At 45.6% G+C, this 17,833-nt stretch overlaps 1 protein-coding gene across 5 annotated transcripts in view; it reads right to left on the minus strand.

The window, feature by feature from the left end:
- The window catches only part of Dlgap2 (DLG associated protein 2), a 709,635-nt gene that overhangs the window by 377,780 nt on the left and 314,022 nt on the right, over window positions 1–17,833 (minus strand). The window contains exon 1 of one of the 5 annotated variants that reach the window (XM_063275039.1): window positions 1,180–1,305. The exons of the other annotated variants lie outside the window; for them this stretch is intronic. Coding sequence (XP_063131109.1) covers window positions 1,180–1,237 — 58 coding nt within the window. The 5' untranslated portion in view covers window positions 1,238–1,305. Of the gene's footprint in view, window positions 1–1,179; window positions 1,306–17,833 lie in introns of those variants that run through there. 5 annotated transcript variants of the gene reach the window in all.

Consider the following 17,833-nt stretch of genomic DNA (forward strand, 5'->3'; position numbering starts at 1 on the left):
CGTGGAGGCCAGAGTGTTGTTGTTGCTTGCTTGTGTGTTTGTTTATTAAGACTTGAACTAAGTTATTTCCTCTGTCGAAATCATTGTTAAGAAGACCACACTTGCACATGTGCACGGTGTATTATATTCTGGTGCTCCAAGGCTCTGCCCTCTTTCAAATCCATTTCAATTTCTGAAGGTAGGAGATGTCCTTCTAGACTTCTTTGGTGAGAGAAATTTTGGTCTTCTGTGGGGCCAGTATAACTGTTGAGTGGTCTGCCACAGGGCTGGGCCTGTGGGCCTTGCTCAGCGTACTCATTCAACAAGCAGGTCCTGGATTACACTGCTGGAACCTTTTAGTCTGTGATGTAACTCAAATTACCACAGCTCCCCTGATTGACTAAGTATGTACAAATGGACTCATGGTAGGAATTGCTAAAGTATCCACTATGCCAGCCAACAGTGAGGGAGTTTAGATGGAAACTGGTATCTTTCCTTTGTACACAAATGCAGATGCAGAAAGCCAACACACAGCATATGCGCTGGCTTGCGGGTTAATTACTACCATGTGTTGTACTAGAACCTCGCATAACTGGAGTACAGTGTAGGTGGATGGATATGGGTAAGTAGTGTGTCTCAGAAATCCGGCCAGAGCAGAGCTTCTGACCTCACGGAGGAGACCAATGCTAATGATCAAAGTAAACAACTTCATAGACATCTTCTTATTCCTGACGCCTTGTACACATTGAATAATCGCAACTGTTTCCTTAAAGGATCAAAAATAAAAGAACAAAAACCCAGGAGTTACCTCAGATGCACAAAGTGGTAATTTGATTCTATGGAAGAAAATACTACTACTACTACTACTACTACTACTACTACTACTACTACTACTACTACTACCACTACTACTAATTCTAATACTAATTTTAATAACTTTTTAAAATCCTCAAATTTACAGTAGTTTCCACTAAATTGAGAGCCCTCAAATGTTTCTGTATATTTTTAGTTCAGAGACTTTTTATAAAGTCCTACCTACATTTGTCCTTGCAGGTATCAAATGGCGAGGCTGTTCCCTCTCTCATGAACTGGGACAGAGTGGTCTGGTCTCTAAGGCTGAAGCCCTGGCATCGGTGTGACTGTGTGTCAGCTGCTTCATACAGAACAGACAAAGGGAAGACACTCACAGAAAGTCCATACCTTTGAATAGAGTCAATCCGTGAAAGTTGCCTTTGAGCTTAGTCAGCCTCAGCTCCATGGGGCAGGCCCGACCTTCTACACATGTCCTTTGGGAAATGGGAAGTTAGGGTCCCACTACAGTGCTCCCTAAAGTGATCAATACACAAGAAAATGAACTGTACAGGTGCCAAGGTGTGGGGCTCTTGAAAGGGGTCTGTATGATTCTAGGTCAGTGGCGACAACATCGCCCTGTGCTGAACCACTCTGCACTGCTCATGAGGGCAGAGATGACGTAATCCACATTTAACAGGTTAAGAGGAACACAGGCAGCAGCCTGTGCCTTTAAAGAACTTGGTAAAAACAAAGTAACTTGTAACAAAGCCAATTGTTTCATTGTTATTGTCCAATTGTTGCCAAAAAGGGGAGTAATTGCTACACGTGAAAATGATACTCTTTTTAGAAACTCACTCATACACACCCCTGGAAATGTGCAGTCACTTGTTTAATTTCAAAGTATAAAAGTGTTCAAAATATGGTGGTACTAATTGTTAAGGATAAAGGAAAAATTGGCATTCTCAAATATGAAATGAGGTACTTAACATGCATGGCACTTTGTGAGAAACGACAGCTCATACATGTATGCAAACACATACATGTCTGCATATATTCACACAAGGTGTGTGTATACATGTAAGGCATATATATGCACATACATATACATATATGCACATACATATACATATATATGCACATACATATGCATCTGCTTCCTGTCTCCATGTTCTGCAGCATGATACAGTCATTTTTTTTTAACATTGCCTTATTTAAAACCATCTTTTTTTCAAAGTTATGGGCACCAATCAATTACTTAGCTTAGTGAATTAGATACTTCAGACTGACCAAATTTGACTTTGGTGGTAGAAGCGTCTCCGGGGTAGCTATGAGTTCATAGCAGCTTGGCTCTGCAGAGCAGCCATAGCTCAGAGGTGTGAGTGGCACTCAGCTCTCTGGCACTCAGTATCCTCCTCTACAGCAGCGGAGCTTCCCCCTTGCATGGCTCCAGGGACACGCCCTCAGCTCCACACGGTGAGCTCCTCCTCCATCCTCTGGCCAGTGTGAACTCAATTTGGTGAGCTGTGAGGACCATGGCGTGCACTCATGGCGTCCGCTGGCACGTTCTATCCACTGCCTTGTGATGTTTGTACTAGGAAACTATGATTACTTCCCAGGCAAGCAGCCTTCACTGTTCATCTTGAGCACAACGGCCAATGAGGGGGACACAGCGTGAACGAACAGCTCCAAGACAGAGAGAGCATGCCACTGCCCCAGCAGCCGGCCTGCAGAGAAAGCCAGAGTGGCTCCTGGGTGGTCTGTGTTGCTCCAGAGCTTCGATAGGCCAAAGCACACAGCAACATAAGCCAAACTGTAGCTGGCAGTCACTCTCCCCCAAGCCAAGCCCCAGAAGACCGTTTCTTAGCCAAGCAGAGGGACATGGAGATAATGGCCTGCACTGCACCCTGAGATTGAGGGAGACGAAAAGGCAAAACTTACGGGAAGATGATGAGGCAGAAACAAGCTTATATCTTTGCATAAAGTTTGTCATGCCTGCAGTCAAAAGTGCCATCTTGATGACAGAGAGATACTTCTAACCATACCGAGAGACTCCCATGAGGGCCAATGCAGTGAGATGCTCAAGAAACAGCCTACACGGAGTTGCGCACATCAGTATTCATTAAGACCACTGAGCTGGAACACACAGACCCAGAGTGGCAGGGCATGGGTCAGCGTCTCTAAGGAAGACTTGTATTAAAGGATCTCTTCTGCAGTGCAGTTTAGAATAAAGTATGCTGGCATTCAGCAGTCTTGTCTTTCCTGGCTCTGCCGTGAAACAGCTGTATAACGCTCGGCAAGGTACCTCAGTGAACTCTGGCCCTATCAGCCATGAGATGAGAATAATACTCTGTGTCCTCCACTCAGGTAATGACACTGAACCTGAGGTCACTGTGTGAATGCATAGCTCAGTGCTGGGCACGATATGGGAGGTGAAATGGAAGACCTGTAAATCCAGTTACTCACTGCCTGACCCAGCACAGTATCCGAAGGAGACACTGCACCGTCTTCGCTACATACCAGATGCTCTTGGTTTTGCATGCTAAGACTTAAAACTACCTCCTAAGCAGAGGGAAGCGCAGGCCACAGAGGCCCTCTGTTTTAAGCCACAATTCAAACTGTTTCTGAACTAGTGAGATGGCTCTGCTGGCAAAACGCTTGCTGGAAAGCCTGAGAAGCTGAATTCAACTCCCAGGTCCCACGTGATAAAAAGAGAGAACCAACTCCTATGAGTAGCTCTCTGATCTACACTGTGGTGTGTGTGTGTGTGTGTGTGTGTGTGTGTGTGTGTGTGTATGTGTGTTTTTCTGTGTATGTGCTTGCACACATGCATGTGCATGAACACACACACAACACACAACACACACACACACACACACACACACACACTAAATAAATGTAATAAAACTATTCTCTCAGGGACCCGGAGAAGTGTATATGGCATCATTCATGCCAGCAAAAAGAGCGAGGATATGGTAAGCAGTCGGCCAAGAGTGAATCTATTTCTGAGTACCTTGGATGCTGTTCTGTGAGACAGTGCTATACACACACACACACACACACACACACACACACACACACACACAGACACACACACACACACAAACACACACACAGACACACACAGAGAGACACACGCACACATACAGACTTTCTCTCTTACATACACAGACTCTCTCTCACACACACACATAGACACAGGAGAGGGGGGAGGGAGGGAGGGAGGGAGGGAGGGAGGGAGAAAGAGAGAGAGAGAGAGAGAGAGAGAGAGAGAGAGAGAGAGAGAATGAGAATGAGAGAGAGGTCTGCTTAGGAACCATGGTAGCTAAAGGTCACAGTCCAAGTGAGCTTCAGATATGCAGGCCCTGAGGTCCCTGTAGAGGAGGGTTTGTTCCCAACACCCTTCTCATAAGATAGAGCCAAAGCATCCAGCAGGCACAGAGAACAGAGTCCAGCTACCTCAGAAGATAAAGGGTCCCCTAAGGTGCCTCAACTCTCAGATTTCCTGGGCTTCCTGCCCTCCCTTCCATGACAGTCGCTTGTCTCTGCTGTCCTCGTTCAGTTGTTCTTCATTCGCTGCATATCCAATCACTATGTCTTCCTGATATGCTGCTGGGGGATGAAGTTCACTGTAGTGAGGATGACGACAAGCCAAAGAGGTCTCGGTCTCCAGGAGCTCCCAACTACAGCAGTATTCAGAGGAAGGATATGCGCGTGAGTTAGAGAGGGTTTCAAACTATTAGCAGTACCACATGAGTTCCTATAGAGCCCTGGGCCTTCGGGTGACCTGGAGAGTTGGGACTTCCAAGAAGTCTCTAAATGGTGACGTGTACCTACAGAAGAAGGTCATTCAGAAAGAGAGTCATGGAGTCTGTGTGGAACAAACAGAAGAGAAGCAAAGTGTGTCTCAGCTGCTGGGGCACTGCAAATGTCTGTTGAGTCTGGCCAAGGAGGGTGCCAGAGCAGCAGGGGAGTAAGCTAGGGGGATGCACAGACCTGTGTGCTCTACTTCTGTCCTCTGGGTGCACAAGCATGAGAGGCCATAGCTGCAGACACACTGAGGTATTGATCCCTAGAGTCCCTCCGTGCATGGTGATATGACCCCATGCTCTGTGGTCACTACAGGTTCATATCTGTTGTTATGAGGAGACCCAGTGAAGACTGATGCCCTCACCAAGTTGTACACGATGAGTGGGGGGCTAAGTGCTGCCTACAGATGCCTTCCATGAGGCTGATGGTGTCTCCTTCCAGCATTTCTTGGTCAACATCATGATTAAATCTGTCTCTCAAAGCCTTCCTAGTTCCTGTCATGTGGAGATAATCAGAGTATCGGGTCTTTGTCCCCGAGGACAGAACTTGCTGAAAGGAGGTCTTGACACACACTCTGCACTCAGCCAGCATCACCACCTCATTGTCTATTTTCTCTCCATGCTGGGCACTGCCTGATCCAAAAGGAGCCTCATTTAGGAAAGCAGAGACATGAGAGAGACAGAGAGACGGGGGGGGGGGGAGAACAGAAGTGAGAAAGGTATGCAGTGAATCTGAGTCTTTGAGGAGGATCTGGGCAGGTTAAGGATGGCAAGGAGGTGAGAATGAAATAGTGCTGCACATTTTAGAGAACGTTAAGATAGATGATAGATAGATAGATGATAGATTGATAGATACATACCTTCATATATGCATGCATAGATGGATAGATAGATAGACAGACAGATAGGTGATAGATGATAGATAGATAGATAGATAGATAGATAGATAGATGGATGATAGGTGATAGATACATATATACATATATGTATGCATAGATAGATAGATAGATAGATAGACAGACAGATAGATAGACAGACAGATAGATGGACAGACAGATAGGTGATAGATGATAGATAGATAGATAGATAGATAGATAGATAGATAGATGATAGATAATAGATAATAGATACATACATACATACATACATACATACATACATACATACATAGACACATAGATAGATACATAGAAGATACATAGATAGATACACAGATACATAGATACATAGCTATGAGATGAGAAAGGTTTTAAGAATTATCTCCAGAAGTAATAGATTCCTTGCCTGGTGTTTTGTAAACTTGAAACCTCTGTGAAAACCTCCTTCAGTTTTTTCAATCCCTTCTGTTTTCTAGGTCACTAATTGTTTTGGAGAAAATCAGGATCGTGCTGGCCTGAAGAAGAGAGGAGAGTGTTGCTTGGTAAGGTCAGTATGTATAATGTACATAGAGTCAATATGCATAGCATGTGAATAGTCAATATGCATAATGTACACATAGCACAGTACATAGAACCAGAAAGACAGAGCCAGCTCGTAAGTGTCTGGAGGTGGGGCTGTTCTAGAAGTGGGGAGGCTGCTGGTGCCCATGAGAGAGCACAGGCACTCAACTGCATGAGGATATGGAAAAGCCCGTTGTCAAGGAAGCTTGGGGCAGCAGAAACTGAATATTTTGGCTTGTTGGATGAGAGAAGAGGGAGCTTGAGAGCTCAGGAGGAGGTCTGCTGGTCTAAAACTGAGATGCCTTAGCTCTCAAGTCCAACGACTGCTCTATCCTGGAACTGAAACCCTACACCATTGTGCCAGCAGGGGGAAGACCGGCTGAGACCCCAGAAGAATGTTGAGTGCATGTCTAAGGAATCCAGATGGTAAACAGAAACGAAAGAGCTTGAGAGCTGCTCTGAGAACAGAGCTAGAGAGGCAGAGAAGTGGTAAGAAGGGAGGGAACAAATGACAGTGTCACATATCCTCCACTTTCATAGGCAGAAGCCCCCCAAGAGTCAGGGCATAGAAATCAGCCAGGGTCATGTAATAGATGTCTGGGCCATAACACCGCAAAGAACCAAAAAGGAGGCAGCCCCAGTCACATGACACAAGGGACAAAGTCTGAGGTAGGTACCAACTCTGGGGAATGAAGAAGACAAGTGGTGGGCAGCAATAAGAGAGAAGTTTGGAGACGTTCCACTGTTCATGGCCACCCAGCCTCTTCTCTCAGCATCTCATCCCCTATGTCTCCTATGTGTTCTCATGGAGGTGTTGCTAATGATACCTTCCCTCTAGTCCCAGGTCTCTCTATTACTGATTTCCCTCATGGATGCCATGGGGTGATGGGAGCTAGACTAGGCCAACAGAGACACAGCAGCCCTAGGACCAGTGCACTGAAAGGGGTGGACTCTGGTATGTTGGTGTGTGTGTGTGTGTGTGTGTACACATGCACACACAGAAGGGGGTCTCTCCCTTCTCAGGGAAAGGGAAGGGGTTGCCTCCCACTAGTGACTAAGAGCTTCTGTTGGGTGTAGCCAATGCATACTGTCCCTGAAAGCCATTGCTGAATGCTTACAAATTTCAGCAGCTGACTGTCACACAGAGACACGACTAACAATTGGATTTTTCCAGGTGTCCTAAGAACAATTATATTAAAAGTGAACACAATCAGCAGATAAAGCCTCAGTCCTTGTAACTGCCCCTTTTGTCCCTCCTGCCCTTGCTCTCAGCTGCTCACCCCCTGTGCCAGTCCAAGTCACAGAAAGCTATAGCAAGAGCCACTCTTCATCTCCTCCCTCCACAGCTGACGACACTGGGGGCCTAGCTTGACGTTAGCCGTGGAGGGGGGCGATTACTCCAGGAACATGGATGAGCGCTGTGAGTTGGCACCCCTTCCTGGAGCCAGCAATTCCCAGCTCACAGGGTTCCTCAAGGATCAGAGGCCTTTGCGTGTCCCTTTGAACACCCCGGAGCTCAAAGGAACCAGCCAAGTTTCTCACTGTCAAAATAGCCTACAACACAGTTTTTTACAACCTGGAAAGCCAAGGCCTCTGTCCACATGCTGAGACACCTCTCTGCTACATCAGCTTTTGTGTGTGCCCAAACAGAGCTTTCTGCCTTGCCTAGGGAGTGACAGCCAGACTGTGCCTCTCCCTGCTCTCTGCCTAGAGATGCAAGGGCTGGACCCGGAGGAGTCACAGTTGCCTAGCAACCTGCCCACACTACATCACAAATCTGCTACCTTAAATATCCGGCTGCCACAGAGGCTTTTTTGGAAAGTTCCGCTGAACATTTTTAGACTGGAGCCTAAGGTTGCCAAGTGAAGCGAGCACAGATGCTGGGGAGCTGCACAGGACCCTCCACCCCATAGCAGCTCCCCGAGCTTCATGCAGATGCTGGGGGAGCTGCACAAGGCTTCCCTCCACATGCACACACACACACACACACACACACACACACACACACACACACACACACACACACACGAGATAGACTAGTGCCCTATTCTACATGGGGCAGAAAACTTTGCAGAGAAGGATGAAAGTTCTCTGAAACCACACCCTAGGAAGGGACAGTATAGCCAAAGGGCTATGGAGGGAAATGTTTAAGCATGACACCAAGGCATTAATTCAAGTGTCCATGGGCTTAGCTGAGTGATGTCTCAGAAATCATGATACACTGATTACTGCTGAACGTGGAAGATACTTGACAAACAAGGATGTGGCTAGCACTGCTTAGAAGAGGCAGCAAATACACAAATGGCTCAGGAGCCCAAGCTGGCGATGGTTCTGACAGGAAAAGGGGGGTGAGGTGAGCACTCACACCGTGGGGTTCAGTCCAGGGCAGGATGCTCAGATGAAGGATGCGGGGGTTACTTTAAATGACATGTGAATTATTTTGGTAGATTAGCAAATTTCTCAAAAATGAAATGAAAGTAGACTATTTTAATTTTATGTGTATGGTTGCTTCACCAGCACATATGTATTACACAGCATCCATGGAGACTAGACAGGGACTTGGAATGCTCAGAACTGGAGTTAGACATCGTGAGCTTCCATGAGGGTTCTGTGAACCTAACCAAGGTCCTCTGTGAACGTAGCCAGTGCTCTTTAACTATGGATCCAACCTCTCAAGAAGGCGATGGGAGCTCTTTTTGCCTTCTCTTGCAGAGGTGCCTGAGTCTACAGGAAGAGGAAGGGGAGGAAAAAGAGAGAATGGGAAGAAAGTGCTGGGAACACTTGACAGAAATTAGAGGCAAATCCATGTGACTCCCAGGGTCCGAGGATGCCAGCACCACTGTCCTCAATGCTCATGGTGTTCTGTTCCCAGTGTACCCTCGTCTGTGTGCACACATGTAGGGCAATGATTCAGTACACAAGACCTGAAAGCTTCTCTCTCACATACAGAGTGTGGCTATGTGAGTTGGGCCAATATGACCAGCTGCGGCCAGCTGCTGTGTTGTCTTGCTGTCTCCTCTGACATCTCAGCAGTGGATTGTGTTCATATGGGCTACAGAAGCCTGTGTGGCTTAACTATCTATACCCGTGTCCTAGGGAACAGGATGGGGAGGGCTAAACCCCACTCCCTATGTCTACACTCTTCACAGTCCTAATTTGTCCCACTTAATAATATACGAGTGTCAGAATCAGACTGGTCCTGCTTTGGGGCCAGCAGTCATACAGTACTCAGAATTAGGAAGCAAATGTCGCATGGGACTGATCCACTGGACTATGCCCTTGGGACTTGGTAAAACAAACAAACAAACAAAAACAAACTGCTCTAGGAATAGGAAAATCTCCAGATTTGACTTCAAAACTAGTGAGGTGAGACTCATTCCTCCAAAACACAGACTAGATTCAGTTGTAAGCATGCTCAAGTTGTAAAGGGGTGTGGGGTGGTATCCAAGGAGACAGGACGCTCTTGACCATCCTCCACCCTCAAGGAGCTCAAATCAAAGTTAGATAGCAAACAGGGAGACCGTGCATGAACACCCATGTGCAGGCACGAGGAAGGGAGCTTACACATCCTTTGCTATAAATGCCCCTTCTCCTGTCAGGACAAGACAGAAAACTGACCACTGAAAGCCAGGAGCTTTTCTGAGTGATCTTAGTGTTTTTAAGATGTGTTGTAGTTACGAGATGCATCCAAAGGAAAGACAAGGTCTTCCTCTAATCGAGCGCAGACCACAGTGAAAGCCTGAGCAGTCATCAATCTCATCATGCTTACCACAGAAAGCAGGCACTCTACCAAAGGTGGACCCCTGGATGAGCATCAGTCACCCCAAACCCCAGAACAGGGTGCTCTGAGTATGTCATTGTAATAAAAAATATTTATAGCTCAGGGTTTCTACCCGCCTTTGATCATTTATGTTCCCAGAAAAAAGAGACACACACGGCCTCTATATTTTTAAATGTGCCTTAGGCAACACAATAACAAGACAGCTGTCTACCCTCCATGCTCTTAAAATCTATTTCCCTATCGATCACACCAAATTATTACTTACTATTTCTTTTCATCTGGGCTACACTTAGCTCCGATTGACCAGCCTACATGGCCATGTTTTTAAGGCTCAACTAACCTATGACAGCCCTCCTATCTCCTCTCCTGCAGTCTTCTTTTATCCCATGGCAGCTCTCCTCTCTCCCTCTGCCCCTTCCTCTAAGCCCACCAAAACTCAACCCCACCTATTTTCTTCTCCCCAGCTAGTGAGTGTTTACATCTTTAGTCACTAATCACAATAAGCTGGGGACAGGGGTAACTTTACTGTCTTACTACAGACTTTCTCCTCTTGGAGGTAAACAGCCTTAGGGGCCCCAAATTAGCATTAAATGCAATCAACAGTAGGCCAACCCACTAAGTGTCACTGCAGCGAGAAGGCAGCATCCTGTCATCCATGGACAGGTAGCAGAATAGGTTGCTCAGCCTAGTAAAATCCTGCCGCGTCCCCTCTAGCTTCAAGGTCTCCATACATGTGGAGGCAAAGAGGAAACAGAGGCATCTTTACAGGGCTGGCACCGTGAGTACAGTGAGTACAGCTGACTTGACCAAGCTTCTCCTAGCTCAGAGTCTGAATACGCCCTCAGATTGCAGGGTAGCGGGATTAACCTCTCCTTTGTCCCTAAGGCAGGAGTGAGTAGCAGGTGTGGGGACTCCACTAACTCACTTGTCTGGGTCACCTTCCCATCTCTCCTCCATCCTAAGCAAGACTGTGTTATCAGTACCAGGTCCCCGAAGTCCCTGCACACGGTCACCCTTACACACTTCCTAATGCCACACCTAATGCCCGACATATCTTGTGTTCTGTTCTGAGCACTGTCAGCAAGACTAAGGGACAGAAATCCACATGGTGATGTTTGCCTCTGAAGTGGAATACATGGTATTAGGGGCGGGGCGGAGGCTCTGTCTTGAGAAGTACATTGTAGGAAAGACTGGAAGATACAATCACGGGGAACACTAAGCAAGGGAAGGGCCAATCACTATGCATCACTGTGACAGCTGGGTGAGAGACAGTACCGCACCCACTATCTACCTAGGGTCCTTGGAGACTGAATGACAAAGTCAATAGTAAAAGGGAGCAGATTGAAGGACTAGACTGTTGGCTGAGAGTTGGGTCTTTGACGGATGACTTGGCTATTGTCATGTGGATCCTCATCTCAGAAGCAAGAAGGAAGCCCGGAGCACACGATGCTCGCTTCCTCAGGGTACCTGACCCCAAGTCTTGGTATAGAAGCCATCTGTGTTCTTGGACTAGTGCCTCCCAAGGGAGGAGAGAGATAGGAGCTGGTTGGGGCCTTAGGGTGGTTATAGCCAACACACCATCCTTCTCCCTAGATTAACTCCCAGCACTCAAACCTTGGACCACAAAGATGAAGCTTAGGATGCAGGATAGAGATTCTTTTACAGGGGATGTTTTTAAGTGAGAGAAGCAATGGGTAGAATCAATTACTGTAAATTCCCCAAATTTGAAGCCCAGTGAGTTATCATCATACATTTAAGGAAAAAAAAATCAGTCCTAAGAGCAATTTCCACATCGCCCTGAGCTTGCACAACCAGAAGTGGTGCTGGGATGGTGCATCTATTCCTGTCTTTGTAACTGTGATAGAAGACAGAAAGAAAAACAAAGGAATAAAACAAAAGTTTACCTGAGCAAAGGAGGGCTCAGGTCACTTTTCTCTGCCTCGTCTTGAACAGGGGAGATGCGTTACACACTCAGATAGTGACACAGTTAGAGTAGGTATCATCCAGATAGACCTGTGAACTTGCTTGGGGCAAAGGACAGCCCCACTAGGCTGGCCTCCTCGCTGTGCCGTCTTGCTGTGTTATGTGGGGAATTGGTAAATGTGCTTCTCTGTGGGCAAATGGTCTCTGAGCCTAATATCAATATCATTTGTCTTGCTGTGAGTTCTCTATTTTGCTTGAATGACTTCCAAGGTCATTTAAAATCGCCCCATCACATTTTTCTGATGCACCCAATCTTTAAACTAAGCTAATTGAACCAAGGGCTGTTAGTGTTGGAATCTGTGTTAACTGAGCCCTGGGTTTGACAGTGTTGGAGTCTGTGTTAACTGAGCCCTGGGTTTGATAGTGTTGGAGTCTGTGTTGACTGAGCCCTGGGTTTGACAATGTTGGAGTCTGTGGAATGAGCATTTCCCCTCCTTTCTCCTTCAGGCTTATTTTCTTCTTTCCCTTTAATATGCTTTTAAGAAAATAAAGTTAGCTTTGAATAAGACACACATGAAAAATGAAACTACTTGTAAATGAAATCACTGAGACTATGTGACCGCCTGTAAAGAGAGAGATGAAAAGAATTTACATGGGGCCCAACCGCACTCAGAAGTGTTTCTCTTCCTCTAACACTGTACCAAGTACAGCCCTGGATCCATTCACCAAAACCTTAACAGGGGAGACTCTACCACTCTGAAACATCACCCCAGGTAAGCTGACAAGGACAGCGGTAAGTGCCTGCAGTATCAGCCTCACAATGGGGACAGCTGCACAAATCAACTCCCCTAGAGCCACTCCCACACCAGTGAAAATGTGGAACAGGAATAGGAGAGATGGCCACAAAAGCAGAAGGTCCTGTGTTCAGATCCCCAAGACCTACACAAAAGGTTGGGCATGGTAGCACACACTTGTATTCTCCGACTTTCAGAGGTGAGCAGAGACGGGGAGTCCCTAAAATTCACTGACAAGTTAGCCCAGCTGAAACCACAAGCTTCAGGCTCCATTAAAGAGCTTGTCTAAAAATTAAAAATGGAAAGCAACGGGGGGCTGGGGACTTAGCTCAGTGGTAGAGCGCTTGCCTAGCAAGCGCAAGGCCCTGGGTTCAGTCCCCAGCTCCTAAAAATAAAGAAAAGGAAAAAAAATGGAAAGCAATGTAGTGAAAGCACTGAATGGTACTCTTAGGCCTCCACACATGCATATGTACACACACACACACACACACACACAGAGGCACTCACACATGTGCACGCATGCACATGCACATATTATTTACATGCACACACACACCCACGTGCTCCCAATCCCACAACAAACATGAACATGTACACATACATGCATATGCACTTGTCTACACACACACACACACACACACACACACACACACACACACACACACACACCACATACATTGGAACAGACCTAAGGCTTTCATGTACAATAGCTATTGACGAGTTATTTCCCTCTGAAGCAGACATGGGAAAGAAGATGGGACAGGTAAATTATTGCAGTCAATGATTCCCCTCCAGCTTCCTCAGAGCATCAATCTAGGTCCCAGTCTAGGGGCAGTTCTGCACAGAGACAAAGTCACGAGGGGCTTTCTATTCATATACTCTGGGTACAATATAGAGTTCTGCTCTGGCTAGATCTATGTGTGACAATATAGAAACCGTGTAGCTCTAAAGTCAGCACAGATAAGTTGTTAGCTCCTGAGATGTCATGGGTTTTATCGAAGAGGAGCTCAACCCCAACCGTCTGACTTGTCGACTAAAAGTGATGTTTCTGAACCATGATGATTCAGTGCCCTGCTTCGTGTCATCCTTTGATAACCATAAATCAGTCAGGATTAGAAAGGACAAGAAGAAGCACATCTGTGCTGCGGTCTTGAAATCCAGTCCTCTGAAAGGCACTCTAGCGGTACAGAGGGCAAACTGTACTTCACATACTGTAGAATGTCTTAAATTTCTAAGGACCAGGGTCACTGTGAAACCTATTCTGTTAGGGTCGGCAAGCCTCCACGGTTTAGAGAATGTGAGAATTCATTACTGAAGTTCTGGTTTCAAGAGCCAAGTACAAGGTAAGTGCTGATCCACAGAAGAACATGGTGGAACCTTCCAGAAAAAGACTTGAATCGGCAAAGTACATCCTGTGGTTGTGGAGGGTCCCTTAATGATGCAAGCTTGGAGTGGGGAACAAGTTACAAGCTACTATACATAAGATATCAAAGATGTAAACAGATTGAAAACCTGTTTCTCCTTGCCCTCCATCTTATCCCTAAGAAGTCTCTATTGGCTCTTGACAAAGCTCTTTTGTAGGTAGCTACACATCCCTCTTCTTCCGGGCACTCAGCTGACTGTGTTGTACCAACTTCATCCTGACTCCCAGCTTGGCATTTTTGTAGTCATCATAAAATAATGTTTAAGGAGAAAACGAACACAGACTTCCCCATTCTCCTAGAACCAGATAATAAACTGTAATAAAAATCACCACGTGCAGTTTCCGAGAGCGTTTTTATTCCATTTGAATGTTTAATGGCACTTCACTGAGGTAAAATGTTTCATTCAGTTTACCATCTAGGTATTTAGCAAGTGAATGGTATGTTCCAGAGGGAAAGTTAAAAATATATCACCATCCCCATATGTCAAAAACACTATTTGCATAATAAAAAGGCAGAAGTCCAGCTATGTGGAAACACATTTCTAAAGATAACGTAAAATGCTAGCATCAACAATGGATGGGAATTCTTAGAATATAATAAGAGTAGTAGACCCTGAAGCACACTGGCTGACTGTCTACAACTGTTCTACAACTGTCGTTCCAAGACGACAGAAAGAGTCAGAAATTAACTGCAGCATGCACGGTGCCTTGGGGACATGAGGAAATAACAAATTACAACAAGATGTAATTATTGCCTTTTATTTTGAAAACCATTCAAAATGGACTATAATTTAACGTTAAGGAGATTATCATGGGAAAGTGACACAGATTTTTCATGGGGATATAAATATCATCCGAATATATAGGGAAATATTAGCCTGAGACATCAAGACTAGTAAAATGCTTACAACATCTGATCTACGGTTGTGCCTTCCAAAGTTCATTCGAATTAGATAGCTAGGGGCAAAGCCAAAGATCTGTGTGGAACGAGATTGTAGCAGGAGTGTGAACCGTGGAGCAGCCACCTGAAGGGCTGCCGTGGGTGAGGCTGCCCTGCCACAGGCTGATGCTGTGCTCAGGAGAACTGCTCTGTCCTCTCCTCATGTCCTGGAGCAGGACAAGTCCTCTTCAGTAGAGATGCCAACAGCTCCTATACCAAGGGATGCTCATACCTTGGAGGAGCTTTCCTGTAACAGCTGCCACCCATCAATGGCTTCTCCCATGTCTCTTTCCCAAACCGACCCCACATGATCACTCTGCTTTCCCTCCTCTGTCTAATTCTTTTCCCACAATGCATCACTCCTTGTGAGTTCGTCCCAGAAGTCCCGTGACTAACCCACTGCTTTCGCTTGTCACTACATAACTGTGAAGCTTGCATCTATATGAAAGCATTGATATATAATTCGCATGACCTTTTCTTACTAATCTGACATTTGCCGGTTTTATTCATAGTCTGCACTCGTAAAACACGGGACAGGAATGGAAAAGGATTTTTTTTGTTTTGGTTTGTTTTTCTGCAGTGACGTAATGAAACACAAAAGGCTATTCATAACGTGACATGAGCCATGGTGTCATTACCTGGGAGGGCTTGAGGTGTTCTGTGAAATGGATAGATGTGAACACAGTATTGAGTAAAGAATGTTGCATCCTAAGCCAAGTACACGCATGCATGCAAATCTATCAAAACAGAACTGTGCAAGAATGATGGTCTCAGGAGCAATATCATATATGTTCACTCCTGTATTAAGTCAGAAGCTCTTTGATGGCAAAGTGATGTATAAACAATAAATTCAAAGTAACAGTTAAGAGTTTTTGGGTTTCTCTAGCTTTCAAAACCTCTTCTGAGACATTGGTGGCCTCACTTCCTAGTCTCAGACAGCAAAATGCTTGTCAGCTTCACCCTTCTCCCTCAGCTTTGCTGTGTACATGGAGTAACTTCCTGTCTGCAGAACACCCTGGGCCACCTAGGAAGGCTGCCTTCCTGGTCTTCAGGAAGCCACAGCAGCCAACGAAATCTCATTCTGAGACCTTGGAGGATTTTGAGTATAGTAGACAAATCCTGAATAAGTTCTTGGAAGCAGAAGATCCCTGACCCCTAGTTCCTCACAGGATGGACATACAACCAAGCTTGGCATGGTGGTTAAGCTTCCCCAAACCAGACAAGTCCCAGATGTCAATATAAGCCAGGGGAATGTGTCAACTGAGTAAGGATAGAAAACACAGAGGAATCATGTCTTTAAGAAAGTCACCAAAAATCCTGTCAAAGGCAGGATGAAGACATCTCAAGGTAAAGAGAAAGTGACATCATGCATTGCCTGGTGTCTTAGTTAGGGTTTGGATTGCTGTGACGAGACACCATGACCAAGGCAGCTCTTATAAGGACATTTAATTGGGGCTGGCTTACAGGTTCAGAGGTTTAGCCCATCATCATCAAGGCAGGAAGCATGGCAGTGTCCAGGCAGGCATAAGGGCTGGAGGAACTGAGAGTTCTACATCTTCATTTGAAGGCTACTAGTGGAATACTGGCTTCTAGGCAGCTAGAACTAGGGTATTAAAGCCCATACGCACAGTGACACACCTACTCCAAAAAGGCCGTACCTCTCAATAGTACCACTTCTGGGCCAAGCATATTCAAACCACCACACCCAGAAAATCCACACTAAACAAAGCTATGGGGAGGTTTTCAAGAAAGGTAAAATGGCCCCTCACACACGTCAGGGAATAGAAGAAGAGAGGAGAAAGCAGGTGTGAGGTAAGAATGCCCAACCTAATACCACCCTACAGAATAGTAATAGTGCTGCCTTGGTAAGGTCAGAAGCACACATAATGAGTATGTGTACCTAGACAGAAATTCGATATTGGCATTAAGCAAGGGAAACCATTTCTAGGTCTTCCTTGGCTTTTCTGTGAATTGAGAAGAATGTTGCATAAAGGCTAATGTCTAACAGCCAAGAATGGGAACAGGAAGCCCTTGAAGAGAAACATTAAAACCCACAAATCAGTCAAGAGAGAAGAAAGGCAACCCCTACTTGTCACAATAGTATGTAAAAATGCCACACACAAAAAACAAGAAGCAGAGTGTCAATGGCACGTACCTTTCATCCCAGGAAAGGAGGCAGAGGCAGGCAGATCTCTGACTTTGAGGCCAACCTATTCTACAGAGTGAGTTCCAGGAAAGCCAGAGCTATACAGAGAAACCCTGTCTCAAAAATCCAAAAAAAATATTTTAAAAAATTAGAAAACCAGGAAATAAAATGAGAAGTGATATATGGTAGATTTAAACATCAAGTTGTCAACATTGCATATGATAGCCATATCTTGGACCATTTCAAAGCAAATAACCATAAACGTATGTGGTGGTTAATCTTCACTGTCAAGTTGAAAGGATTTATACTCGCCTAGAAGACATAACTCTGGGTGTGCTGTCTATGAAAGATTCAAAGTGAAGTTTAGCTGAAGAGGGAAGATTATCCTATGGGCTGGAGGTTCCATGAACAAGGAGACCAGGAGAGAGATCACCAGTGGCCATCTCTTTGTGCTTTCTGAATGTGGAGACCATGCATCAGTCACCTCAGACTCCAGGGATGCTGCCATGCCTTCCTCACATGGTGGACTCCATCCCCTCAAACCACGAGCCCTGAGAAAAGCTAATGCCTGAAGTCATCTGTCAAATATCCTGTTCACGACAAGGAAATTTTGTTTTATTTATACAAAATTTACAAATGGCTTCAGTGCATCTAAGGAAGATATGCAGACTGCACAGGAGAGACACAGAAGGCATTTCAGAATGTCCAGGTGGAGGAATCTGAGGTAGTGATGGCCTAACCCAATAAACATACTCCCTTCTCTCTAAAGCAATTCATATACTCACAAACTCCCCATCAGCACACAGGGAC

Source organism: Rattus norvegicus, chromosome 16 (genome assembly GCF_036323735.1).
Source record: "Rattus norvegicus strain BN/NHsdMcwi chromosome 16, GRCr8, whole genome shotgun sequence".
Classification (NCBI taxonomy): domain Eukaryota; kingdom Metazoa; phylum Chordata; class Mammalia; order Rodentia; family Muridae; genus Rattus; species Rattus norvegicus.